Source organism: Equus quagga, chromosome 9 (genome assembly GCF_021613505.1).
Source record: "Equus quagga isolate Etosha38 chromosome 9, UCLA_HA_Equagga_1.0, whole genome shotgun sequence".
In the NCBI taxonomy this organism is placed as follows: domain Eukaryota; kingdom Metazoa; phylum Chordata; class Mammalia; order Perissodactyla; family Equidae; genus Equus; species Equus quagga.
This window is the reverse complement of record NC_060275.1, coordinates 38,826,480-38,854,147: the sequence shown is the minus strand read 5'-3', so window position 1 is coordinate 38,854,147 and position 27,668 is coordinate 38,826,480. Positions and strand designations below refer to the sequence as shown.

The window sequence follows — 27,668 nt, the reverse complement described above, 5'->3', positions numbered from 1 at the left end:
GACTCAGATGTTGGCCAAAACCAGGTAAACACATCCGACTTTAGCAATCCATTCGAGAGCATCATGTTTAAGTCAACACTAAGTAGGACTTGTCCATAGTCAATGGGACTCAACTGGATAAAACAATCGTCTGGTTTCAAAGGGAGGGACTGATGTTGATAGGTAGACTGTCATACAAAAGAGAAAGGTAATCTCATTAAGAATGTATTAAATAGTTGAAAAATATATAGGTTACTACAGCTCTATCAGCAGAACACCAAAGAAAGACAAGGAAACTATTTATCAGAGAAGACTGACATCAAAGTAAATTCTTCCAGGAGTCTGTGATGTCTAAACACGGAGATAAAAAAGAAGGAGGAACTTGTAAATCTGATCAGCTAAGTATTATCTAGAAATAATATATATTTTAAACAGCAAAAGAAAATACCAAAGAGATCTTTTGTTTGTTACAAAAGTTACAAAAGTCAAAGAAAATTTGCATGTGAAGGAGTTAGGAAGGCAGGGAAGAGTTTTCAAGATTATTGCAATGTAATCCAGACTTTTGCAAGAAGGAAGAGAGGAGTTTTAAGCACTGGGGTGAGCTAGGGCAAAAGTACTCGAGGATATTAATGGAGAATTTGGTCAATTGCGTTTGCTAATTGTCACAATTGGAAAGTTAGGCTCCTACCCTCCCACAGAGACTGGGAGATTTCCCTCAATGATTACATTTGAAGAGATGACTCCCAGGTTCTTAAGACATTCCTGGGTTGTACACTTGGCAAGAAGCTGGAAGAAGATTTACATCTCAAAGGGGCAGACAAAGAATTTACAATGGAATCTTTTCTAAAGCAGATGCTCTAAGAAATGGGAGGTCAGAGGCCTAGAATCAGGAGGAAGCCTGTCTAAAGTTTAGTCAAGCTGAAGAGAACATTAAGTCATCTTGGCCTCACAAAGGCCAAAGAACAGAGAACAGAGAACAACAATTGATAAGAAGAACAATTGGTAAGAAATTTTGGCAAATTCAGATGATTGAATACGTTAAACATCTACTCTGAGCTCATAACCACAAGCAGCAGAAGCAGAGAGAACAAAGAAATGAAATTAAGAGTAGCATGGGCTCACAAATAAGTAAAGAAAAACTAGCCTTATAAAAAAAAAAATTAGGTGGCCACCTACTTTGATTAAAGAAATTCTGGGCAAGATGCCCTTAACTGAAAATTCTCCTCAATTTAATGCTCTGATTATCAATTTATTTAGTACCTTGGATTAAAGCTGAAAAGACTCCAGTTAAATGTAGATGTCATGCTCACCTTGGCCTTTTCAACAATCAAATCAGTTTATCAGCTCAAATAAGTTTATGAGACTAGCTTTTAGCAGAATAAGTTGTTGGTTCTTGGAATTAAACTGTCCTTCTCCTGTTTTTCTGCTCCTAGACCACATTTACTGTGCCTTGTATGACATTGCGAACATGTCCATGTCACTGGCTGTGGTGAACTCCTCCTTAGGGACAGACCCTAGCCCTTTACCTTCAGAGCCACTCACCTGAGATACTGAATCAAGGTTGATTTATAAGCCTCTGGGGCACAGGATAGGTAGATTTTAATGGGAGGAAAGGGATTGGAAAACACTCTTTCAGAACATGTAAGTCTGCCTAACAAGATGAGGAAGGTTCTGGGGAGAAAGCAGAGTGATACCACGCTCCTCCAAGTGGAGGAGGGACCTGAGATCAAAGGGAGGCAAACGTAGGTACTCAACACACACTGCTGAATTGTTTGAAGGCAGGCAGTCCTTCTTCAGAATGTTGGCTGCAATGAGCATGTGCATAGTTGGAATGGAGCCTAGAGCATGATTTTGCAAGGTACACTATGAGTTTTAGGAAAACTGATTTTGAAAATTCAGAAAAGTGACATGAATGATTCTACTACCTACCAAAGGCCAAAGTGGATACAGTGACTGTTCTCACTTACTTCTTTATTTCTCATGCTCCTCAGCCTCTTTAAGATGTTAAAACCATGGATCACTATCCTGGAAATTCTCTTATGTCACCATCCCCCTTTGGTCTCCTCCTTTTTCTGACCACTCTACTTCTATTTTTCTGTCTCTTGGTACCCTCCAGACCCCCTGAGATCAGATTTTACCAAAGTTTTGTTCTTGACCAATTCTTTCCATAGACAATTTGGCTTTCTCTCAAGGCTTCACTGTTATTGTTATGGCTTTCAATTGCTCAAGGAGTCTCCCCAAACCACCTCCCATATTCTCATTAACCCGCTTGTCTAGAATAGTCAGCATATAAACTCAATGTCCCTTCCAGCCTTGTCTCCTCACTGTCAAGACTTCTACTGATGAAGCGCCTTGAGGTGGGCTCATCATTATCTCCACCAATAATGCCCATCACAAAAAAGCCAATGTCCCTGCCAAGGCTTCTGCCTTCCAGTATTTCCAAAGCTGTGCAGTCCTTGAACAACTACCAAACAAGTGGGCACTCTTCAGAAGTGCGGGGGCGAGTTCTTGTTCACAATTTTGTGCCTCATTTTGTCACCAAGATTGTGGAATAGCCCTACTTGTGCACACAGTCTCCTCTTGGAAAAATATTCTCAATCTTGGCCCTGTCAAGACACATTGCTACATTTTATATCTTTGTTAATAATTCCTGGAATGTATTACAGCTATAGTCAGAAGTTTCACATCCATATATCTAACTGTCACTGAATATCTCCACTTGGACGTCCCACAAGCAACTCAAACTCTGTAAGCCCAAAACTGAACTCTTCATCTTTACGCACTTACAAACCTGTTCCTCCCTATTTGTGCCTTAACTCAATGAGGGATATTCCATCCTATTGAGTTGTTTATGGCAGAAATATGAGCATTATCCTTGCCACTCAATCTCTGTCCCTCTGTCTCTCTCTCTCACACACACACACATGCATCCAGTCAATCATTAAGCGTGGAAAAGACTTCAGACACAGAGTCCATAGGCTTCATCTTTATTCTGTTAACATTTGTTTAGTGAATTTGAAAAACGAATGAGATATTTAAGAAACTGGATGACTGTATAAAATGAATTATCAAAATATAGAAGGCAAAGCATACAGGAATTGTGTGAAACAGCTGAGAGTATAATGAAGCTAACACCAAAAATTAGATAAGATTGGTGGTTGGTTGGATAGATGGACGAATGGAAGGAAAGAACGAAGGCAGGGGAAGGAAGGGAGGGAGGAAGAGAGTAAGGGAAGGTGGGACAAAAGGAGAAAAGGAGGAGAAAAAGTCTTGAAAAAGAAGGGCTAAAGAAAGGAAAAGCAGGATTTACAGGTAATGACAGCGTGCTCAATCAGAATTTCTTCACTGCATCTTTGCTTCATCTCCATCACTTTCTTCCAACTACAACATGAGCATGAGAGGTTTGAAGAGATGGTGCAAGCGCAGCAAGTTGCCTTAAATGTTAGCTTTAAATTTTTGTTATGAGAAGTTTTAAATATATACAGAAGTGGAGAAAATAGTATTCGTCTCTACCGTTAATTATCTACACCCAACCCCCACTGTATTATTATGAAGTAAATCCAAGGTATTATTTGAATGAGTTGAATCTCCAAGTTATAAGGAATTATATCTCAGTGACATAATAATAATCGAAAAAACGCTGTCCATGATTTTGAGAAATAATGGAAACTGCAAACAAAAATTATAGGAAAATGCTGTATTCATTTTTTATTAAAAAGTAAGAATATGGATTCTTCGGAGTCTAGGGTATGAACCTGATGTAGGACTCTTGATAAAATGGATTTTTTTTTTCAGATCATGGACAGAATATAGTGATAAAATAAAAATCCTGGATCTTTCAACATACCAAGAACAAGAATTGCTCTACTGACTTTGGTTCCTTATTCATTTGTTTAAATTCCATCTTTTTCATAAAGGAATTGTCAGCTAATTTCCCTTTTTAATAAGCCTGCTAGACTGCTAGCTCAGGAAAATACCATGGGATAAAAATGAACCTTAATTTCAGCAAGATACAGACCAAGTCTCTTAGGTTGTGCATGTGTTGGAGAACTGTGGGCTGGATCACCAAACAATTCGGGAGATTTACAGGTGGTGTTGTGACCATGTCTGGAGGAATACATAAAGGGCCAATGAATTTGTAAGTTGGCCTCTCGTACTATCCTGGAGGACTCTGTGGCCCTGTTCAGGTCATTGGTTTTAAGCAAGGACTTGGACACAAAAGACATGCGAGTACTCTCAAGGTAGGCCTTGAATTTATAGACTTTCAAGAAGAGACCACACAGGTAAAACTGAATTAAGTTCAGGGATTATTGGGGCAGAGACAAAGAAATTTTTGTTAAACAAGCTGGATAAACAGAGCAAGAGCCTGCACAGGCTGTCTCAACCCAGCTTTTTTTGGTCCCAGAACCCATTATGGATCCTGTGGTTGCCACTTTCATTGTCTGTGCAAGGTAGTGTGCTGCTCTATCTGAAAAACTAAATTTCATTGTTCACCACATCCCTTTCAATATTCAGAGCTTACATGCTCAGCCAGGAAGAACTTGCACAAATAGGAAACAGTGACAGACCTCCAGCCCCCTTTCCTGATTCTTGAACAAAGCAGAGGGTCAGTTAAGTCCACATCGTGGTAAGGAAGGAGAGAGCAGTCAGCGTGCTCCTGTCCCTAAGCATCATCTCTACGTCCCTCTTTACTGCATCCCAGGGAGGTGCACCTTTGCAAATTGCCTCTAAGACCTCTACGAGAGAAAGGTGCAGAGGAGCCAGGGTTTCTGTTCTCAGAGGATAAGGTCTTGCTGGAACTAAGAAATTTAATTGTGTGCTGCATCTCCGTCCTTTTGTACCTGGGGCTTGAATCATTATTCTTGAAGAACTTACACAAAGAATTATGTCCCTAATGTCTTCTTTCAAAGGCTTAGTTTCAGATATTGAGACTCTCCAACTCAGCTTCAATGAAACTACATCTTCATCCAGGGGAAAAGACAGATTTAGCATTTGGGTATTTCTGATAGCCTCTCTGTCTCTGGTTATCCAGCATCCTAGAGAGTTCATTTCCCACGTGAGCCTCTCGGATTTACAGAGGATGTGAAACTGGAAAGGCTCTTTGAAATGCCGGTGACAAAATCAAAATTTTTAAAAAATCAGAAAAATTAGAAGCATGAGCTAAAAATTAGAAACAACTAACTAGATAAAAATGAAATCCTACCTTTAGCCCCAAAATAAGCATTTAAATAGAAAATAGAAAAGATCTGACTTAATATAAGTACATATGTTTTTTTTAACCACCTTTTTAATGAACTGCAAGCTTAATCAGAACCAGAAGAATGAACCATCAATAAAAAAAAAAATTGCATTAGTGAGTGTCCTCATCAAAGGTGGTAATAATTGCCTGCTGTATATTCTATACAGATGAGGCCATAGCTGTGACATTTGGGTTAATTTTGTATATCTCATTCCAAGAAGATTATAGTCAGCCATAGAACAGGATGACTAGAATAGTTAAGGATCTCAAAACCGTGTCTTATGATAATAAGAATAATAATAGCAACTTTGGTGTTTTGAAGCCCTACTGTGTGCCATGCTCTGTGGGAGCCACTGTACTTTAAATGGCTGTGGAGTTGAATGTCTTCAACCTAAAACGTCAAGGAGAAGCTACTCTCCAGCTAAACTTAAACTCAGTGATGACAAGGACTTTTGTACATAATCTTCAGATGGTAATCAAGATTCTAATAATGATCATGATAGCTGCTCCACAATGTTTGAGAAATAAATTATCAAGTGGCAGGGAGAAAAGATGATATGGCTCCAGAAGGGACACTAGATCAAGAGGATTGAAGTTACAGGGAGGCAAATTAAAGTTCAAATATAAAAAAGAAATTTCTATCACTTATTCTTGCTCAGAAATGTCCAGGAAGCCTTTTAAGGGGGCCTGCCTGGAGTTAAGCACTCACGGTGTAACAGCTACAGCGGTACCAGCCACTAAAGTTGATACTATCACCATTTTATGCATGAGGAAATTGGACACCAAGTAAAAACTTGTCAAAGTTCACACAACTAGAAAGTGACAGATTAAGGTTTGTTGACTTTAAAGCCCATTTATTTTCACCCAAGTTGTAATCATCCTTGTCATTAGAAACAATCCTTCATGGCCATTGCCTAAATGTCCATCTCTTGAGCACATGTTTAGGGGAATTCCTGCGCTGCGTGAGGGTAAGTCCTTACCACTTTGATTCTTCAAGCTCTCAGTATCAATGAGCCCATTTGTCAAGTAATAAACTTTCATAAGAATAGATGTTTAGTGATGTGCCTTATAAAACCACAAAGTAATAGGCATATTGATAGTATTTTTAAATGAATTTAAAAAGATCAGTTTGAGTCCTGGGAATGCTAAATGCTCTCAGTGGGGGACACTTGCTAATTCATTCTGAGTTTCATCAGGAAAGCACTTAATTGCCTTCCTAATATAATTACTTCTGGGCCAGTTCATTTACTTTCTACCCTAACTATTATCTTATGAAGTAATTATGTAGCACTTTTCCTGGTGAAGAGAAAGTCCAAAACATGTCATAATATAGCTATGTGCCTTTATATCTGGTACAAACCGTAAACATGGGCTTGAGGAATGGCCAATATTTAGAAGTGAAGATGAACAGACATTCTTCAAGGTCTGCGGTGTTCTGGACACAGACTAGAGATTAGCCCATTTAAAGGAGGGTGGGAGAATCACCAGGAACTCAGGCGTCCATGTAACGAGCAGCCCACCCACAGGGCATTGTGAGGAGACCCACCTGAGCCTGGCCAAGGTTCTGGGCTAGAGAGTAGTGGGAAATAGTGTTCGGTAGATAGGACGGAAAGAGCCTGCAGACGAGCTTGGAGTCTCAGCAGAACATCCAGACCTGGTGCTATGGGCATCGGGAGCCATGTTGGATTCTTGAGTGAAGAGTGGAAGGAGGAATGTAGTTCAAGATTATGGGGAATATGTTCCTCTGTGTTAGGGAAGAACTGGAAGCCACAGTGAAAGAAAGAGTAGTGGTTGTTTTTAGAAAAGAGTGCCCTCTGCTGAGATTGACAGGAAGGATTGCAGGCCAGGTACTAGTAATAATAACGAATATTTACATAGCACTTACTGTGCGCCGGGCAGTGTTCTCAGTGCTTTAGCTATATTCACTCCTTTATCCTTACACAATCCTATGAAATAAGTAGTGTAGTGTCATCATCTCCATCTTTCAGATGAGAAAATTGAGGCTTCTAAAAACAATTGGCCTCAGGCCACATGGAAAAGATGCTCAACATTCGGCCTATGCTCACGTCACAGCCTTGTTCTAATGGCCGATCACAGTGCGTTTAAAGTGATTATTTGATGATATTACTATCTGATATCGTCTAGCTGTGCAAGTCACAGCTTGAGCAGATTGTTCTCAGAAGTGGCAGACACCACGACGGGGCTGAGTGTGTGTTCGTTGGCCCATGAACACAGTTGACAACCAGATCCCAAGAGTTGATGACATGTGTCTCTTTCCCTAGACCCTGAGGAATAGGAGACAGACTTTTTCAAGTCTTTCAGTTATATTTATATTCTAATAAAATTAAGTGTATTGGCTATGTCTATAGTTTTATTTATAAACATCATGCATTCCTTTCCGCACACATGGCATACCATATGTGTACCTTCTTCCCCCTCCAGGGGCTCAAGATCTGGATCGGATCCGACTCTCCACCTACAGAACAGCATGCAAGCTTAGGTTTGTTCAGAAGAAATGCAATTGTAAGTATGCCAGTTGTTTGGACTAATTACCCTCATGCATCCTATAGTTTACATTTGTTACTTAGTTTATTAAAACTAGGTTTTCTTGCAAATATTGATAAAAATATATTTACATAACAACAAAAAGAGTATCATGATACACAAATGGTAGAGAGACTATTCCTAAGTAATTGTGAAGGCTTAATTACTCTAAATTGCTAAAGGAGTGAAGTGGATGAGCCTCTGGATGTGCATATAATCTTGCCGTCGGAATGGTTTAAATTTGTATGGATTTTTTTCTTCTTCTCTCTGGCCTTGGTATTGTAAATACAGGACCATCAAAACAGTTTCCAGGGGCTTTATAAAATATCAAAGATTAGATCCTCCTTCTATGGGTATTTTCTTTACAAGTACAGGAACATTTTTACAAGCTCCTGGAAAACATTTACGTTTCTTTCTGAAACTACAAAATTAGCCCTTTGTAATATGTGCTACATTGGACAATAGCAAGAGAAGAGACAGCAATACTTAAAGAAACAAAGAAACTTGCTTCAGCTTTTCCCCACATTTTAAAACATAAGCAGCCAGCTAGATCATTAATCTCCGTGAGCAGATTTAGATTCCCCGTGGGGTCAATGCTTCCATCATATTACCACATCCATTTTCCCTTGGAAAAAAAGTGCGGCTTTATTCTTTTTGAAAACTGCCTGCTATAAAAAATTAATAACTGTTCTCATTTTCTAATTAGTATTGGATGACTTTAAAAAAATGAAAATCATAATGTTCTCCGGCATGCGGACACATAGTTCTTGAATAACTGGCATGAGGATTAGAAACTTGGTGAACATAAAAACCAGCCACGTCCACATCTGTGCCCTCCCACAGTCACCAGCAGATGTCTGCTGGGACACTGGGAGGCCACCCCAGCCCCAGGCTTCTAGGCTCACAGCTGCTCAGGCCTGTGGGCATGGGTGGTGTGCGCAGGTCCCTCAAGTTGCTCCTCTGAAGCTTCTTCTCCAGCCACTGTGTCTAGAAATGGGGCTGAAGTTTGGGACAGGAGGAGAATGGAGAAAAAATATAGGTTGGTCAAACATCAAAGACGTGGTTTGACTCCTCACAGGAAGCCAAACCAATCAAAAAAAAAAAAAAACCAGCAGTGAGAAAAGCACTACAAATGTGGGAAGGAATTTGTGGTTGCACCTGCAGTCCTGTGTGTTGATAGGTCAATAAAAGCCCTCTCCAGGACTGGAATTACAGGACACGGAAAGAGCTCCCACAGAAGTAAAGCTTTTATTTTATCCACTTCAACCCCATCATCCATATTTAAATGAAAGGAAGAATCTCCATGTCTTCAGCAAGGGAAAAGTAATGGGATCCTCCCACTTTCCTACCTTGTTGTGAATGGCCCTCGAAATAGAGGGGAGGGAGAGAGAGTAGGGATGGGAGCCTGTCTTCTTAAAGCTTTTCCAAGCAGAGCCTTCTTTGGGCTACTTTCAGTAGAAATGGGGAATTTCAAAAAGATATTACAAAATAATAAGGATGACCAAAATAAATAAATAAATAAGTAATAAGGAAAAGAAAGAAAGAGAGAGAAAGGATAGAATTCTCACAGTGGTTTGGCAGCCCTGCGGCCAGCATTACAGAAGGCACACGCTCTGTTGGCCCTAACTGGGTCCAGCAACCCACAGGCCATATCCCATTCCTCCTCCTCTCCGATAAAGGCCCCTTCTCATTCTTGGGCATCTCTTCTTCCTCTTCCTGTTCTTTTCTGTCCCTCCTCCTTATCCTACATCCAGAATCGTCGCATCGTCGCACGGACGTTCTTGGAAAACAGTTACCATATTGGAAAATAATGATAGTCCATCCCTGGGTGAAAATAGAGCCTTTGTACCTGTCCAGTTACCCCTCAGTGCATCATTCATTTACCTCTTAATTTAGTAAGCTTATAATGAACTCTTGTTATCTGTTTGGCACTGTGCTAGGTACCAGGATAGAGCAATGGTGACTAAGATGCGATCCCTGCCTGAAAGTTGCTCAAAGTCTAAGTTGTTAGATGGACTTTTAAAAAGACTCATGAAACAGTGTGGAAGTGTAATGAGGAGAATCTGTATTTAGTGTTGTGGGAATACCAGGAGGCAGTGCCCTGACCTGTGTGGGGGCCACTGCGAGGAGTTTCCCGGAATGGGAGATATCTGGGCTGAGTCTTCAAGAATTAGTAGACGTGAAGCAGAGATGTGCTATTTGCTTTACAATGTACCTTACAAACTTTATACATTTTAGGATGAGAAAAGATACTACGTTCCATACAAACTAGAGAAAACTAAGGCTCAAGGGAGAAAAACAAGCATATTTTGAATGCTCTGCTAAAATTAAGCTTCTTTTTCCAATGGTTTCTATCTTGATCAGAAGCATTAAATGCAAGTACTATATGTGTTTGCTGAGTTTTCCTTCCTGACAATAAATACAGCAGTTGTGATATTGAGGTGCTTACAAAATGCTAACAAAGTTGAGCCTGGCTTATCTTAATCAAAGTTGGGGCCTTCCTTTTAGGAAGATAACCAGAAACGCTGTTTATGTGACATAATTTTAGTCACATTGAATATACACCCCTGTATTAGAGGAAGATAATTTTAGCCCGCAATAAATTATGCCACTGAATAATGGAACTTTACTCTACCATAAAAGAAATAAGAAAAATGTCCGGGTAGTGTATTTTAAGTACATTGCTTTATGGAAACTTTGATATGGTATTTGCATCATAGAAATCGGTGGACCTTAACTGAGAACAGATTGTTTATTTTTAGGTCCAAACCTTATTTACAGGTAAAATTTATTTTGTATATTACGAAAGCTAAACTTAAAAACTACATAATGGAGGAGAAAAACATAAAAACTGACACGTGTAAAATCATCACCTAGAAAAACTGAATATTGTCTAGATATAGCATGTAGTGTCTAGATTTTTAGGAGATTTCTTTTTTATTCAATTCAGAGATTAGAAGTGTTGTTAATTCCCCATACTTCCTTCCCCACAAGCCTGGCCTCCTCCGTTTATGGTTTCCCATATAGAGCGTTGAATCCTATAGCTGGCATTCATCTTCATTCCCTTTGATGCAACTCCTGATGGATGCTGAGAATAACTGGTTCTCAGTGTTCTAAAAAGACTCCATAAAGAGGCCAGAAAACTGAGCCCTGTAGACTAAATGTGGCCCAGCACCTATTTTTGTATAGACAGTGAACTAAGAATAGATTTTATAGATAAATATTTGTAACTGATTTAAAACAGAGAACACTAACTTGTAACCCCAATTAAGCAAAATGTTATCCCTCCAGAAAAGAATTCCAGTCTTCTCACTGGTAGACCACCACTGAAAAAGAAATCTACTTAATTATTACATTTTTAACTTCATCATTAAAATGTTGTGGAAATTTGTTTTCTCTCATTACCTATATGCCTATATCATATCTATGTAATATTACTACATAACATGGTGGCACCCCTTGGTCCACAAAAATTGTTTACCAACTTCTGATGTCAAAGAAGAGTGGTAAGAAGCCTATTTTTTTTTTTTCAGGCAAAACACTCTCCATTCCTGCAACTTTTCTCCATAGGATCTATTTTCCAAATCAGCTTCTTCCCCTGACCATTGATTTTTGTACCCTGTCACACCCCTTCCCTATGCCGTGACTAGTGCATTCTCTAACAGAGTAAAAGGATTAATGCCTTTAAAAATGAGGGGACAGCAAGTTGGCTATTTTATTTTCTAGCAGGAATGGGAAGAATGGAGAATACAAACAATTTCCCTAATACTCCTTTCTAATCCACAGCCTTTTCTTTTTCTTTAGCCTCCAGATTTCCTGGTAACTTCTCACAAAAATAAATACCCTGTATTCCATTCATAAGCATGTGTGAAATGGCAACATCTCAGCCTTTGTTTTAAACAAATAACTGGTTTCTACTAGAACATTATTTCCTCAGTAGCATTGACATAGTTAATGATCCAGATACCCTGTAATGTCAGCAGATCTTTTTGCAGAAATTACTTTGAAGTCAATGCAGCACAGCCTTAAGTTTAGGAACAACGAAAGGCAACCGGAGAAATAAATCAGAAACCTCTAACCCCTCCTGTCTGATAGCAGGAACAAAAGTAAAAAGGCAGAACCCTCTCCCCACGCCCAGCTGACATTGTCCCCTCTTTTAGTCCTTCTGGTTACGGTCTGAATTTTCTTTCTGTCCCTCACATCAATTAAAATTTTATTAAGATTTTGTTTGAGAGGAGAAAGGGTATATATTTGTATCTGGGTTTTCAGAGTTTCTCAAAATATCTTTCCTGTAGTAAATGAAACATTTTTATAAGTATCCTTCATCCAGATATAAATTAAAGTTAGAACACAGGCTTTTGTCTTTATTAGCTCTAAACTTCTTTTAGGATTTCTTGTGAACCAAAAAATGCAGTTACCTGTTTACCTAAACGTTTCTCTGTCACTGCGAAGTTAACCCAGGGGACTGCTGTGTATGTAGTAGGTCCAGAATAAACTTTGTCCTATGAATCATATGCGCCACTAGATTCATTTTTCATCAGCCAAATGACTAGTCCTATGCTGCGGGAGTAACTTTAGATATTTTTGGTAATGATTACTGATATCCCATTTATTTTTCTTTGAGCTAGTGTACCAGCATATACCTCACCTCTGCCTCATTTTTAAGTATGTAGATTTTTAACTGCCTGTTTCAGTTTTCTATCATTGCATAACAAATTACCACACACTTCCTAGCTGAAAACAACACATTTATCAAGTCACAGTGTCTCTAAGTAGAAATCCAACACAGCGTGGCTGGACTCTCAGCTCAGGGTCTCTGGGGGCTGAAATCAAAGTGCTGGCTGTGTCTGTGGTTCTCATCTGAGGCTCAAGATCTTCTTCCAAATGAACTGGCTGTTGGCAGAATTCATTTCCTTGTGGTTGAGGAATTAAGTCCCCAGTCCTTGCTGACAGCCAGCTGGGGACCCATCTAGTTCCTAGAGGCCACCCGCATTCCTTGCCACATGGCACCCACAGGCCGTTCAGAGTATGGATGTTTGCTTTTTATTCCACGACAGCCAGAAGGTGTCCCTCTGATTTCCTCTTCTGTGACCAGCCACAGAAAACTCTCTGTTTTTAAAGACTCATGTGGTTAGGTCAGGCCCACCCAGATAATCTCCCTTTTTTAAGGTCAATTGATTTGAGACTTTAATTACACCTGCAAAATCCCTTCACAGCAGTACCTGCATTAGTGTTTGATTGAATAACTGGAGAAGGTGTGCGTACACCATGTGCCAGGAATCTTGGGAGGAGCGAGGGGAGCACTTTAGGATTCTGCCTACTATGCTGCTGCCCAAGAACATAGACTTTTCTGCTTTCCAGATGATGACATGTAGAAATTTGGATGAAAAAATAAAGTTTAGAGTAAAAACTCAAGGAAGAGAAATAGATTCCCAAAAAAAGATGTGTGTTTTTTTTTTTTAAAAGATAGGACTCTCTCCAATCAAAGAGTCAGAAGGAAGAACAGCAATGTTCACAGGGAACTAAGTGGCCGATGACAAACCCTTGGAGCATAATTATCTTTGTGTTGCTCCAAATGTTTTTGATACACATTTTCATTCCTGATGTTGAAACGTTCTAAACGCTTGTTTAGAATAAATAAAAATGCATCTCAGTAGAATGCAACATTCCCAAAAATTCCCTGTGGGGAAGTTGGTGGTGGCAGCAGAACATAAATAAATTCATTAAAGAAGCCCGTGCACCATGCAATGGAAAAACTGCCCCTCTCTGGGCTGGCTGGACCAATGGCAAAGATGTTTCCCTCAGTCAGAGCAAAATTCTGGCAGAGAAAAGCTGTGACTTTAAAGTCCTGATACTTGTGATGTGGGTTTAATTAAAGCTGCTTCTTTCTTTTAATTGCTTTTATTTTTAAGCTTAAAGATTCAGGATTTTGTTTTCTTGTTAGTATTTTTATTTTTAGAGAATGCGGGAAGCGTTGTCTGCTCAAGCTGCTCCTACTGCATGCACAACCTGTGAACTAAGCCGACACCTAGAGTCTTGTTTCTAGGCATCTGGATCTAACATCCTTCAGCTTCCTTTTCTTTCTCCTGCTTCTGCATTATGCCAGGAAGCTGGGCCAATTAAGCACTTTTATTCTCACGGTTTAGGAAAGAGCATCATCTTCAAATGTCCCAGTCAGTTGGGAAAGAGTGTTGGGTACAGAGGAATGCCTTTCAAGCTTCCCTCACCCCATCTAACGGGTGCCAAAGCAAGATTTAGTGACCTTCCCTTAATGGTCTGCCAAACTCTGTTCCTGGGAGCCTGCCGGATCAGCCTGGAGCCAGTCAGCAGAGCAATGCTCAGAGGGTGCTCCCCCACAGCCTGGCTCCCAGGACCTCGGGGCTCTGGCGACCACTGAGAAAACAGAAGACAGGAGGACAGGGGTGGTAGAATGGCCTCTCCCCCATAACCACACCTGGGATCCTTCAGGAATGTCATTCCTGATGTCACCTTGATTTACTCCTCGTTGAGGCTTTGTTGACATTGTGTTATTGTTGTTGTTATTAGCAGTCACTCATTTATGTATTCTTTCAACAAATATGGACTGAGATTTACTGCATGCTAAGGATTATGCTAGACCATGGGGGAAAAAAAGTGTGGTAATAGTCCTTAGTGTACAAATTTAGTGTTAGAATAACCTCCAGTTTAGAATCTAATGGTGTGTTCTGTTTGTTATAAAGCTTCTGATTTTGTGAATATCAAATAGTAGATATTCCGTAACACTTTGCTATATAAACTTCTATCTAGCCTGTCAGTCCCTTTAGTGAACTATCATTTTCTGAAGAAAAAAAAATTACATATAAGTATTATGATTAAAATAAATCAAGTATATCTATAGCTGTTGAAATAAATTGTAGCTATTTATAATCATTCATGGTGTTGGGCTAGAACTTTTGCTTTACCTCCTTTTCTATCAGGAATTGTAAAGTTCTGTTTGTTCCAGGTGAGGATATCTTTTACAGGAAGTATTAAATAACTTCACTTGGATAAACACCAGATGAAATCATATAATTGAGAACTCAACTTCTAACTTGCAAATATTAGCCAAATGCCAGAGTCACTGTCCTACAATGTCTGTCAAGCCTTGTCATCAAGAGGCAAGCTCGTGGACCACTGAGCCTGCTGCAAAAATAATAATAATGGCACCAGCCCTAAGTAGCTTAATTTCTCAGAAAAATAATAAACTTCAGTGTAAGATCAACTATGATGCATTTTATTTTTCAAAGTCAACCCTGCTGAATAGACAGGGATATTATATTGTGGAGAATGATAAGTTGAGGAAAATTTTTGTGACCAAACAGAATCAGAATCTACTATAAGCATGGTCATAATCATCATTTTCTTCTTATTTATCATTCTGGGAGTGTTCAATCCGTGATAGACAGGGACTTGGTTAGAATTCTTCATGCTTTTGCCTGTGTTTGCCCATGATAAGGTTTGTGTGGAAGCAGCTCATTTGGATAGTAAACCCACAGCAGAGCTGGAACAAGGAAGGAAAGCCAATCGACAATGCAAAGAACTTCTAAGGAAGCTTGGGAACTGTCCACGCAGGGACGAAAGGAGGAGGTACTAATCCAGTTGTTCTGTCCTGCATTGGTCAAGCATGGCCCACATCCTGTGCTTCTGGGTTGCACACCTGTGAATGCCAGGCAGGTTCCAGGTGTTCATCCTGAGTCATCAGAGGGATGCAGCAACAGCCAGAGGCCAAGTGCTGTCTGGTTGCAGCTGCACTGAGCTGGTCAAAATCTATGTCATAACAGTCACTCCTGCAGCGCCTGGAGAAAGTGATGGAGCCAAGATTTGAAAAGGTACAGAAGAGGGGTCTGAAACATCACCTACTGTGTACCTTGGCTTTCTCCATTAGCGGTTTTCTCATCAATATTTTCTGCTGGCTTTTATTTTTAAAAAATTTTGTTTTTTACAAAGTATGCACTTCCCATATTCTTGACCTCACTCAAGATACCCGTAGATAATCTGTACTGCTGATCAGGCATCTAGAGATCTCTTCATCCCAAATGCTAACCTGTCTCCCAAACAATTTTCCATGCACTAGGAAACTGGGCCATAGCTGTTTTCTGAATGGGTGAATTGAATGCATTTTCTGTTTTCTATCCCATTGTTTACTCTCATTGCACAAAGACAATTAATTGTATATTTAAACCGTATAGCGTGAGTGCAGAAAAAGTAACACTTCCCAGCCAATTACTGCTTACCTACTTCTCAGTGTCCCTGTGTACTTTGTCTGTTAGTGTTCATCTTGGCCAGATGGGCACACGATGCAGGGTCCCTGAGAGCAACAGCTGTAAAGGGAAAGTGGAAGACAGTTCCTCGTGGTTGCCAGCCTTGCAGATGCTCTTTCTCTTGAAGTGTGGCCTCTGGCATCTGGGATTCTGGCCATCTTCTCCAGTCATAGTGTGTGAGGAATACTAAAGGTACTGTGGGAAGCCACACTCAGTAAGTCTCCTTGAGCTTTCTTAGAAAACTGAGGTAAAGGGAAAGCTTCTAGGGATTATACATGATCTCTGGCAAACAGTAGGCGCTCTACCCTATTCCACTCACCAGGCATTATTGTGCACTCAGTTTGAACAAGGCATTATGCAAGGACCTGTGAGGAGAACAAAGATGAACAAGACATAGTCTATGTCTTAAAGTTGCTTATAATTTAGTGCTGTGGTCCTTAAGCTTTTTTCCCCATATGTCTTTGGGAGAATCTGATGAAAGTTAGGAACTATTCCCCCTAAAACACACATGACCCTAACCATAAAGTTTAGCCCATCATTTTAGAGACCCTCCTCTCCCCTGGAGTAGAGTCAAGGGCTTATCTATAAAATGGAGGGAACAACATGTCCATTAATAACTGTGAGAAATGCGTAGTGTCATAAATGGTCTTAGATGTGAAGCTGTCTGGAGCAACAAAAGTGAGAGAGTAATTCCACCTGAGGGTATCAGAATGGGCTTCCTTGGGGCATACAGGTAGCACCTTGAAAGATAATAGACTGAAGGGTACACCTGATGAAGGGAGCAGGTTGAGTAAAGGCACATACAAGAAAGCCAAGGGCATATTCTGGAACTGTAAGAAGTCCAGTGTGGCTGGAGAGTAGTGGGAGATGAGGCTAGAGATTAGGAGACTGGAGTTCAAACAATGATTTTTATGCTTAGAAGCTTGGGTTTTATTCAATAGGCAATGAAAAATGGCATGACCAGAGCTGAGCCCTGTAATATTTCTTAGGATAGATGGAAAAGGGCAGGAACTGGAGATGAGTGAGGAGGCTTGAGGTAGAAATCTAAGTAGAAGGCAGTAAAAGCCCATATGACGGCACTGGGATGTAGGGAAGGGTAAGGGCACACTGAAGGAACCTGTGCACAGTTATCCAGCGAAGGCTAAAATGACTACCCAGGGGGCAGTAAGACACTAGATCCTCTTGCTTCTGAAGTTATTAAATCCATTCTGAACAAAGTTAAACACTGGCAGTGAGAAATTAGTTATTGTTCAGATCTTTCTTTTCATTTACCTTCTCTTATTATTTTTATATTCCTTGGTACAATACTTTGAAAAATAATAGGCTTAATAAATGCTTGTTCAATTGAATTTAGTTAAATTTAATTTACAGTATGACAGCTATTGAGCCAGCAATTATTATACCTCATTTTAAATAATGATGCTGGTCTACATACACAATTTAAGGAACACTGAATACTTTTTCTTCATAGGCAATGGATGTACGGCCAGGGCCTTTGAGGACTGGCGTGATATGCAATTTGATTTTACACCAAAATTATGTTGTAGACCTTTTTCTGAAGCTGTATTACACAATCCACCTTAACCAGGAAATTGAGTGAAATTAAAGTATTATCTGTGTAAGATGTGATGCTTCTCTCCGAGGATCTTTGGCAAAGAGAACTATCTTGGGAGCAAGGAAGATGTTGAGTTTGGAAGCATAAAATAATTTGCTGAGCGACTCAGATGTTTAGATTCATGTGTTATAAAGGTGTAGCTAATGGAAACCAAATCTGAAAATTACACTTCTATTAACATTTTCTTTCCAAACTCAGCATTAGGTTAACGTGAGTGATGGCTGATATCTTCAATGGAATCACATCAAAAGACGTTTATTGACCCTAGCAAAGCATACCACTTAACCGAGTTCTTCCTCCCTAATGGCTTTTTAAACACTGTTTAGTTATGATCAAAGGCCTGAATAAGGGTGTAAAAATATATATATTATTTATTTGAGAAAATCTTAACAACTGGCTAATTTGCACGTGGCTTTCTTGACCACACTGTTCCTGGGGTTCTCGTGATACCTTTTAAATAAATTCCTCTGAATCAAATGAGCATCAACTTCCTATTCTTCCTGTCTCGTCTAACTCCATCCTGTAAGTGGTGCTCCCTACTAGTGGTTCTCTAACTTCATCCTTTAAAATCACCAAAGGAGCTGCTTAAATCCGGGGATGCCCTGGCCACACCCCAGACCTGTGGAGTCAGAGGCCGCAGTTTGAGACCCACTCACTGCTCTGAGGATCACCTCTGGATTGGTTGGCTGTAGAGGGGGATCTGAATTAGCTCACATGGTAGTTTGAAAATGAAACCAAGCATTAAACTTTACAGGATGTAACTTCCCAATCTATTTGCTTACTGAAAAATTAGGCAAGTGTTATGTAATGGGCAATAGAAAAGGTTACTTAGGTACAGACCCTGCTTTCCAGTAAGCTCCAGCACAAAATCCTCTGGCCCAGTCAGGTCAGTACAAGATCTGGTCGCACCGTCTTCGTTCCTAGCTCTGTGCGGTTGATCGTCCATCCTCCTCTTCCCGGAGTATCCTCCCTTCCTCATCTCCATGTATTCAGATCCTGCTGTGATTCGGGGACCAACTTGAGCCCTACCCACTCTTCTTCTAGACCTTTCCAAAGTTTCTAGCCCACAATAGCATCCCTGTATTTTGAGCTCCAGTAGCTGTTTTATTTAAATCTGCACTGTGGATGTGGGCTTTTGATGACATGGTGTCTCGTCCCGATCTTCACTTAAGCCAGCTGAGTGTGCCTGTCCCTAGGGGAATTCCAACCTCTTTTATGGTCAGGCTCTCATATTTGTTAAGTTACCTATAACGTCAAGCATGATGTATTGTAGAAACTTTAAAATTACTGTTTGGATTTAGTTTCTTTTGAAAATATTATGGAATCTCATTTCTTGCTTCCTCTCCCAACTTTCTCCATATGTTAATGCCTTACGTGCAATAGATGCATGGTAAGTAGTGATACATTGAAATATTCTTTTTTTTCTCATGAGTTTTCAAGTATTTGAATTTTCTCTGAATTTTCAAGTATTTGATCTGAAAGTGAACTAAGATAGTCATCCCTGTGATACAACCTCTCATGGATACATAGCATCACATATGTTAAGAGGAAAACAAATCTGAAATTATAAAAGAAAGGTTGTATTAAGGGACAAATATCTTTATAACTAACAGAGTGGAGGAGAGAACTGAAAGAATTTGAAAGGGGAAGTTTTATAATTCTATCTGAACATGAAAGTAAATTTTAATGCCTGTTTTCTCTCAAAAATAAGAATAATACCTAAAACGTGTGTAGTGCTTTACAGTTTACTGTTTTCCATGTAATTTTCATGCTTCTCAGAACACCTGTAAGATAAGAAAGGTAGATATTATTGGTCCCATTATACAAATGAGGAAACACTTGAATCCAAGTCTACTTTCTCTACCCATTTTTTTCTCTGTAGGAGAAAATAGATTACTATTGCACACTTTCTGCACTTGTTTGCCATGTGTGTCTATTCCCCCACCATCTCTAAGTTTTGTGTGGTCAGGGACCTGCCTATCTTGTTCATGCTAATTCTAGAACCCAGATAGTGCTGCCACATAAGAAGGGCTGAATGAATACTTACTGTATGAATGAAGATTTTAGTCTCTGGAGTGGAAGGTAAAGAAAGAAGGCTGGTTAGTGGCTTGAGGCAGTTTGAAGAGGAACCCAGAGTCGTTCCTGACATTCACAAGGGGATGCGTTTCTCTCCCCGCGTCCTCACATCCCACCCATGTGGCAGCCTGACCCACTTATGAAGCTCCTTAAAAGCATTTTTACTTAATGCCTACTTGGCATTTAGAATACAGTCACGTGGCACTTAACGACAGGGCACATTCTGAGAAGTGCATTGTTAGGCAATTTCGTCGTTGTGCGAACATCATAGAGTGTACTTACGCAAACCTAGACGGTAATAGCCTACTACACACCTAGGCTATATGATACTGATCCTGTGGGACCACCATTGTATATGCAGTCCGCCATTGACTAAAATGTCATTATGTGGCGCATGACTGTACTGAATGAAACTTTCCATTTGAGAGCTGTCACAGGAAAAGGACAAGCTTATATGTGTGCTCATCTTTTAGTGCTAAAGACATCAGAACTTTATTGGATGGCTAAAAGAACGAATCCCCATGGTTAACTTTTCTACAAGCCTACAAACATATTTTAAGAATCTGCTATATGAATGAAAATAATTTGGCACTTCAAACCTGCAGTATAAACTAATCAGACATACCACATGAACTTGCTTCTCATACTCTGAAGGGTGTGGTTGTAGTAGAAAATTCATGCTGGGAATTTTCCTGCAGGTCAGGAAACTTTGTTCTAGGGAGGGGAGAATTGGGAGTTTTCAGGAGAAACACCTGTCTCCTTGCAGTGGGATTTGGTGAGTAAGTCAACAAGAGAACTCTCCCTGCTTTGATCTGTACATCTCAGAGATGGGAAAACAGACACAACAAAGCCCCAGACAGCAGTCACCATCACATCAAGCAGTGGTAGCAAGGGTGGGATTGGGGTTGAGAGAACGTATCTACATGCTAGAAGATTTATATGTGTGTGTGTGTATATATATATATATATATATTCCCAGTGGCATATCGACAGATTATGTTCAATTCCCAGCCTAACTGCAATTTCCCTTTCTCCTAATGAAGGAAGAACATCATAACGCAATGAGTGATCTTCTTATAGATGTAAATCTTGAACCCCTCTAAAACGATGTATATTTATACATAATTATACAATTCATTTTTAAACTGCATCAATTAATTGATAGTTACCAGCTTCTTGCAACACATCTCACAACCAGTTAGAAGATAGTAGGCTGTCTTGATGCCAAAGGACTGAGAACTGCGGACTTCGAGCAGTGTTTCTCGTACTTTAATGTGAATACGAACTGCCTGGGAACGGTGTGCATTCAAAAATGCAGATTCCTATTCTTTAGGCCTGGAGCGGAGGCCTGAGATTCTGCATTTCTAACAAGCCTAGTGCCTTGTGACTCCAAGTATGGTCCTGGACCAGCAGCAGTGGCATCACCAGGGAGCTATTTTAAGCATGTAGGTGATTCCAATGTGCAGCCACTGTTGAGAACTGCTACTCCAAAATGACTGAGTGAAGTCACCATAAGATGATTGTTTCTTGACCTTCCCCAGCTACAAGCCCTTTGAGAGCCTTCCAGAGGTTTGTAGAATAAGTCATTATCAGAATCACCTGGAGAGCTTTGTCAACCCCTTTCCCGCGCTCCTAACTTTTGGAACCAGTATGTGGTAGAACCTGGGCTTGAGAATTTTGAGGAGATCTCCAAGTGTTTTAGGAAAAGGACCCTTAGATCCACTGACCTGTTCCAGTCTCTGGCCCTGGACGAAATCATGAACTAGACTAATTCCTATCCTTTCTACACCCTCTCTCCCATATTTCACCCTATTTATATGATTCTTCTACTTCTATTAAAGTTTACATCAGTCATGTCTATGTAGATATAAATGAGTTTGACATTTTTGTACTTTTCCCAGGGATACTTAGATAATTTGTCATCACTGTGAAGTAAAGAGTCCATCTCCTATTAAAATAGTGTCAGACATCAGCAAACAGATAAGAAACATCACTTGAGGTCGGCAGACTTCTCTACCCACATGCCAACACTTCCTCCCACTCCCACACCCCCGCCCCTGCCCCAGCCCTTTTCTACTGGAGATTGCCTCGATTTAAGGCAAACTATTGAAGCTTTGTCTACTTCCATTTATTTCTAAAGACAAACTGTGAGATATTAATGATTAATGTCTGAAATTAACGCTAATATTATTTTTAAGATTCTATGAAGCACTAAATACTACTTTTAAGAATACATTTTGTTTATTCTTGATATGGCTGTTGACAAAATAATTGTATTATGCAAGCTGTTGCCTTATCTAGTACACTGGTATAAAATGTATGCAGTTACATGGATGTAACTTCCCGTCACCTGTGCCTAATAGCAGGTAAGCCATGATGGACAGTTAAAGCTGGATGGATAGTTAGTAAAGTGTGCACAGTGCCATCTAGTGGTGGACAGTCACCATTGCACAACCTAAATGCCCTCATTTTCTAAAATGATTTGATAACAACAGTAAGTGACAAATTTATACAACTGTCAGACTTTTAAAACAAGCCTCTTAATAGCTTCCTAATGACTCTCAACCTAGCACATTTCTTAGTGTTGCTATTTAATTAAGCAAAAGGCTTGTGAGACATCTTTTCCAACAATAATGAAAAGGGATTGAATGCTTATTATGCACTAAGCACTGTGTGAGATACTTTATATGAATCATCTCATTTGATCCCCACAATAACCCCATAATGGAGGAAGTATTACTGTCCCCACTTTGCAGATGAGGAAACTGAAGCTTAAGGACGTTAAGTGACTTGCTCAAGGTCGTGTGGATAGGCAGTAGGGCAAGCCAGGAGCCTGCGCTGTTCTGCACTGTGCTCTGTGCCTCCCAAAGTAGTTACCAGTGAAAGAAAGTTTCCAAGAAATCTTTATGAAGAGGGCCTTCCTCACCAGGTCTCAAATGATCAAAAACGGTAAAATCAATTCAATTCCAACAATTCAGAATTCATGACAACTAAACAGAAGAAATATCTGCTTTTGTGGCTGCGATGTGGTTTCTGCTTCTTTTGTTATCACCCGCATGTAATATATATTCAAAATTATATGTTAGTTTATTGAATTTGGCGGACTGGGCTAAAACTTAGGTTTGGACTCATAGATGCTGTAAATTAATAATAGCACAGCCTGACTGCAGTTCAGAGAGTGTTCACTTCTTAAGACTAAGAGCTGGCATTTGTTCAGCACCCATGATATGCCAAGTCCTGTGGTCAGCACTTGTATATACATTTTCTCTCTTATCCTCAATACAACTCCCTCTGGGTGGTATTAGTTTCCTCATTTCTAAAAAGGGCATAATAAAATTGATAAGGTGAAATAACTTACCCACAGTTTTACACTTATTAGTGGAGCCGGGAGTGAAACCTCAATCTTTGCTATTGCAAAATCTGTATCCTTTCCACTCTGCCACTCCTAGAAAATAAGTATGTATAATGTGCGTGATTACAGTTTTCTTGTGTACTTACTGCTACCCCCTCCTGCAAAAATACCACCGTCCCTTACTTGGTCTACAGCAATAGACTTCAGCTACTTCCATATGCATGTCTGTCCATCTCCGTTCCTTTCTTCCTTTACAGTCAGAAATGATATTTTTAAGCTACATTTCTGATCATGTCTCTCTCTTATTTAAAAGCCATGTCTTCGTACTCTTAACATAAAGACCATAATCCTTATCCTAGATACCGTGTTTCTCCAGCCTTACCTTGTTCCTCTGGCCCCTTCACAACCATATCATAATCCCATTTTGTACCTAGCACCCTGTCTGTCAGAGTGGGTCATCATTTCTGATTATCTGTTGGTGTGATGGGGAGTCATGTCTATATACTCTCTGAGCAGGAACCACATCTGTATTGTTTTCACTGAGTCCCCAGGCCCAACTACAGTGCCTTGCCCATAATTATGAAAACTAGTTTTATTTATTTATAGCTATCTATTCTCACAGCCAGAATGACTATTTTATTTTTCCTTATATAGAGACCTTAAATATGTGGAAACACAAATAGGGAGCATATTTCTTTTTAATAACTTTCACATGATTTTGGGATATTTTATTTGTCAATGTAATAGGCTATTATTATTTTCTTCATTACATGCCCTATTCCAATAATTTTTTCTTTTTCTTTTTTTTTTTTTTTGAGGAAGATTAGCCCTGAGCTAACTACTGCCAATCCTCCTCTTTTTGCTGAGGAAGACTGGCCCTGAGCTAACATCCATGCCCATCTTCCTCTCCAATAATTTTTACAGGCAACATTCCATTGACTCTTCATGGTAACATCTGGGGGTAGGTGCTATTATGAGCCCCAGTTTTCTAAGATGAAAACTCAGAGGAGTCTAGTAACTTGATGGATGGCATACCTAGGATTCAAACCAAGGCTTGTGTGATTTTTCATGGCTATGCCTCATTGTCTCTTTAGCAATCGAAGGCATCCTCAGAAGACTCTGTTCCATTTAGTCAACAGATACTCATTAAGCTCCTATAATGTGTGAGGCTAGGGGTGTGAACAGTTATCATGACAGAGACTGTTCCTGTGGCATGTACAATGCAGAGGGGAAACAATAACCAGCCGGTCTGCAAGAGAGTTCACTAAATGCTGTGATGTGGAAGAACAGGGTTCCAAGGTGCACGTAGGAGAGATACAAAACCTAGAGGCAGGGGCTCCAGAAAGACATCCTTGAAGAAGTGGTGTTGACGCTAAGGTATGATGGGTGAGAAATAGATAAGAAGTAAATGGCGCCAGATCAAAAAGAACTTTGCAAGCCATGTTGAGGAGTTTGGATTTCAAATTAATGGCAAGTTATTAAAGGACTTTAAGCAGCATACTCATGAGATGTCAGACTTGTAGTTCGGAAATATCACTCTGGCTACAATGTATAGAAAGAATTGAAGTGGAGAAAGAATACAGACAAAGGAACTGGCTCAGTCAACCAGTAAGAGGTAATTGTGACAGCGTTGGATGATGGAATTGGGTGATGGGAATAAGGGTCCATGGAAATGGAGGCATTAAAGTGATATTTAGGAGATAGAGTCCATAGAACTTGGTCACTGATAGCATGTGAGAGGCAAGGACCTAGGAATGAAATCCAGATTCTGGCTGGAGTAGGAGCTGGAGGAGGGATGGAGGGTGATACCATTTACCAGGGAGGGGAACCCCAGAGAAAGTGGGTTTGGCAGAGAGGAGATGAGTGTAGAGGCTGGACGAGTAGAGGCTGAATTGCCTGAGGGACCTCCCTGTGGGTATGTTGGCCACTCCCATGCACCTGTGTGATTCTGTCTCTGGGCATCCTGAGAGCCTCTCTGTGCCCTACAAAGGCTCACCAGGAGAGACCGAGGCATCCAGATTATCTCCCTCTACCTGCAACCATTTTTTTTCTCAGCTTGCGGCTGTCTCCCTCCTATGCTCAAGTTCGCAGTCCATGCTCCTCTCCTCCGATGACTGTTTCACATGATTCATAGGCAGGAACCAGATGAAAATGGGTCAGAAAGCCTACCTCTCGTGATTACCTGGGCACAGATACCAGTCAGGATGACAGGCCAGATCTCATCATCACTGCTCTCTTTGCATCCTGTACCCAGACATATCCCCAAGGACTTTAGCCAGAGGATCTGTAGATTAAGTATATAGCAAATACGTATAGGAGACCCAGCTATTTCCCTCAAAAAGTTAAATAAATAAATTCAACTTATAGATGCCACCTCCCTGGGAGTGCCTTGGTTGCTAAATTGAAAAATTGGATAAATAACATTAAGAAATACGAATAATTTTCTTGTTGCGTGATATACCAAGAAGGTTGCAAACTTGAAATCACATAAATCTGAGTTTATCCAAATCTAATAAATATTTATTTCAGTTGGAAAGTGATTTGTATTCCTCTGCCCGCAACCAGAGATATGCTGAAAAGTTGTTCTTTTGATGTGACTCCTAGTATTCGTTTGTTCAAATATAATGTGTTGTCTCTGGGTACCAGGCATTACCACTTTTGACTTCATACATTTTCCCATTTAAGGAACACCATCCCACTTTCTAGTTGAGGAAAGTAAGGCTCGAATCTTCGAGGCTAAGAGGATCTGCACTTGTAGTAGAAGAAGAGTCAGATTTGGACCCAGGTCTCTGGACTCCAAGGCCAGGAGCTCAATTGTGTTGGTTTTGTTTTTTAAATATAGTGTTAGAAGTGAGCAAAGAGGCAGGAGACTAAAACTTGGGAGTTGTTGATTGAAAAACATATGTGGAGTGTAGATTTCATAGGAACTAAAATGTAAGTGTATATTTCATTGAGAAAGACAACGTTTATTTATTTTTTTTAAAGATTTTTTTTTATTTTTTCCTTTTTCTCCCCAAAGCCCCCCAGTACATAGTTGTATATTCTTCGTTGTGGGTCCTTCTAGTTGTGGCATGTGGGATGCTGCCTCAGCGTGGTTTGATGAGCAGTGCCATGTCCGTGCCCAGGATTTGAACCAACGAAACACTGGGCCGCCTGCAGCGGAGCACATGAACTTAACCATTCGGCCACGGGGCCAGCCCCGACAACGTTTATTTTTAAACAAAAATGTAATGAAAAGTGAACCGTAAACTTCGTGAAGCTATAAAAAAATTAGAACTCTCATACACCACTGATGGGAATGTAAAATAGTACAACTACTTTGAAAAACGTTTTGGAAGTTTCATAATTAAACACCCATACCATACACCTACCAAATAAACAAGAAACCTAGCTACTTTGTTTCTAAGTATTTACCCAGAGAAATGGAAGCGTATGTCTATACAAAGATTTGTACGTGATTGTTCATAGCAACTTTATTCATGATAACCAAAAAGTGAAACAATCCAAATGTCTACCAGAGGTAAGTTGATGACCAAATTGTGGTATATCCATATCATAGAATACTATTCAGCAATGAAAAGGAAAAGCTATTACACATGCAACAACATGGACGATTCTCAAAATAGTTACACTAAGTAAAAGAATCCAGACCAAAAAAAGAGCACCTATGTATGATTCCAGCTGTATAGAATTCTAGAAAATCATGATGGGAGGCAGATCTGTGGTTGCCTGGGACGGGGAGTGGGATGGATTAAAAAGAGCATGAGGAGACTTTTCCGGGTGATGGACGTGTTCGTTGTCTTGATTATGGTGGTGGTTTCTGGGATGTCAAAACAAGACCTCAGGGTGAACAGAAAAGAAATAGAAATGGATTTCTTGACTATCCTAGTGAAAATAACCATGCCTTAAGTTACATGAGCTAGTCAACAATGTATCCAGGAAACTGTTTGCTCTTGACTAGGTTAGTTAAGTGATCTGTGACTTAGTCCTACTGCTCATTGTGTAGATAACTTTTTCTTTTTCCCCTGCCTGTCTTCCTGCCTATTTAATGTTCCCTTTTTTCTTATTTCAAACCTTATACTACTAAAAATATGTAAATAAATGCAAATATTTTAAATATCAAATGCAGTTTTGATATCCTTTCGAACACTAGAATTTAAGTGTTGTTTTTCTCTACTTTTTTTTTGAAGGGTCAGTGTGTGCAGTGGGATAGTGCTTTAAAGCCGATAGACTTGTTAATCTCAATCACAAGTACTATATACTTCAACGTTGCTAAGAAACTAGATCTTAAATGTTCTCATCTCAAAAAAGAAATGATAATTATGGGACATGGTGTGTTAGCTAATATTATGGCGGTAATCATACTGCAATATAGAAATGTATCAAATCAACACGTTGTTCACCTTAACCTTATGCAATGTTATATGTCAATTATATCTCAATATGAAAATAAAAACAAATAGACTTGAATTTGAATGCTGATTTTGCCATTGACTGGCCTTGGACCTTTGCATTTGTCAGTTTCCTCACATGTAATATGGGAATAATAGCTATATTTCAAGGGCATTATGAAGATTAGAAATA

The 27,668-nt window shown here is 39.8% G+C and overlaps 1 protein-coding gene across 1 annotated transcript in view; it reads left to right on the top strand.

Moving 5' to 3' along the window:
* Positions 1–27,668, top strand: part of DTNA (dystrobrevin alpha) — a 164,052-nt gene that overhangs the window by 47,935 nt on the left and 88,449 nt on the right. The window contains exon 3 of the mRNA XM_046671167.1: positions 7,661–7,741. Within this exon, the coding sequence (XP_046527123.1) occupies positions 7,661–7,741 (81 nt within the window). The remainder of the gene's footprint in view (positions 1–7,660; positions 7,742–27,668) is intronic.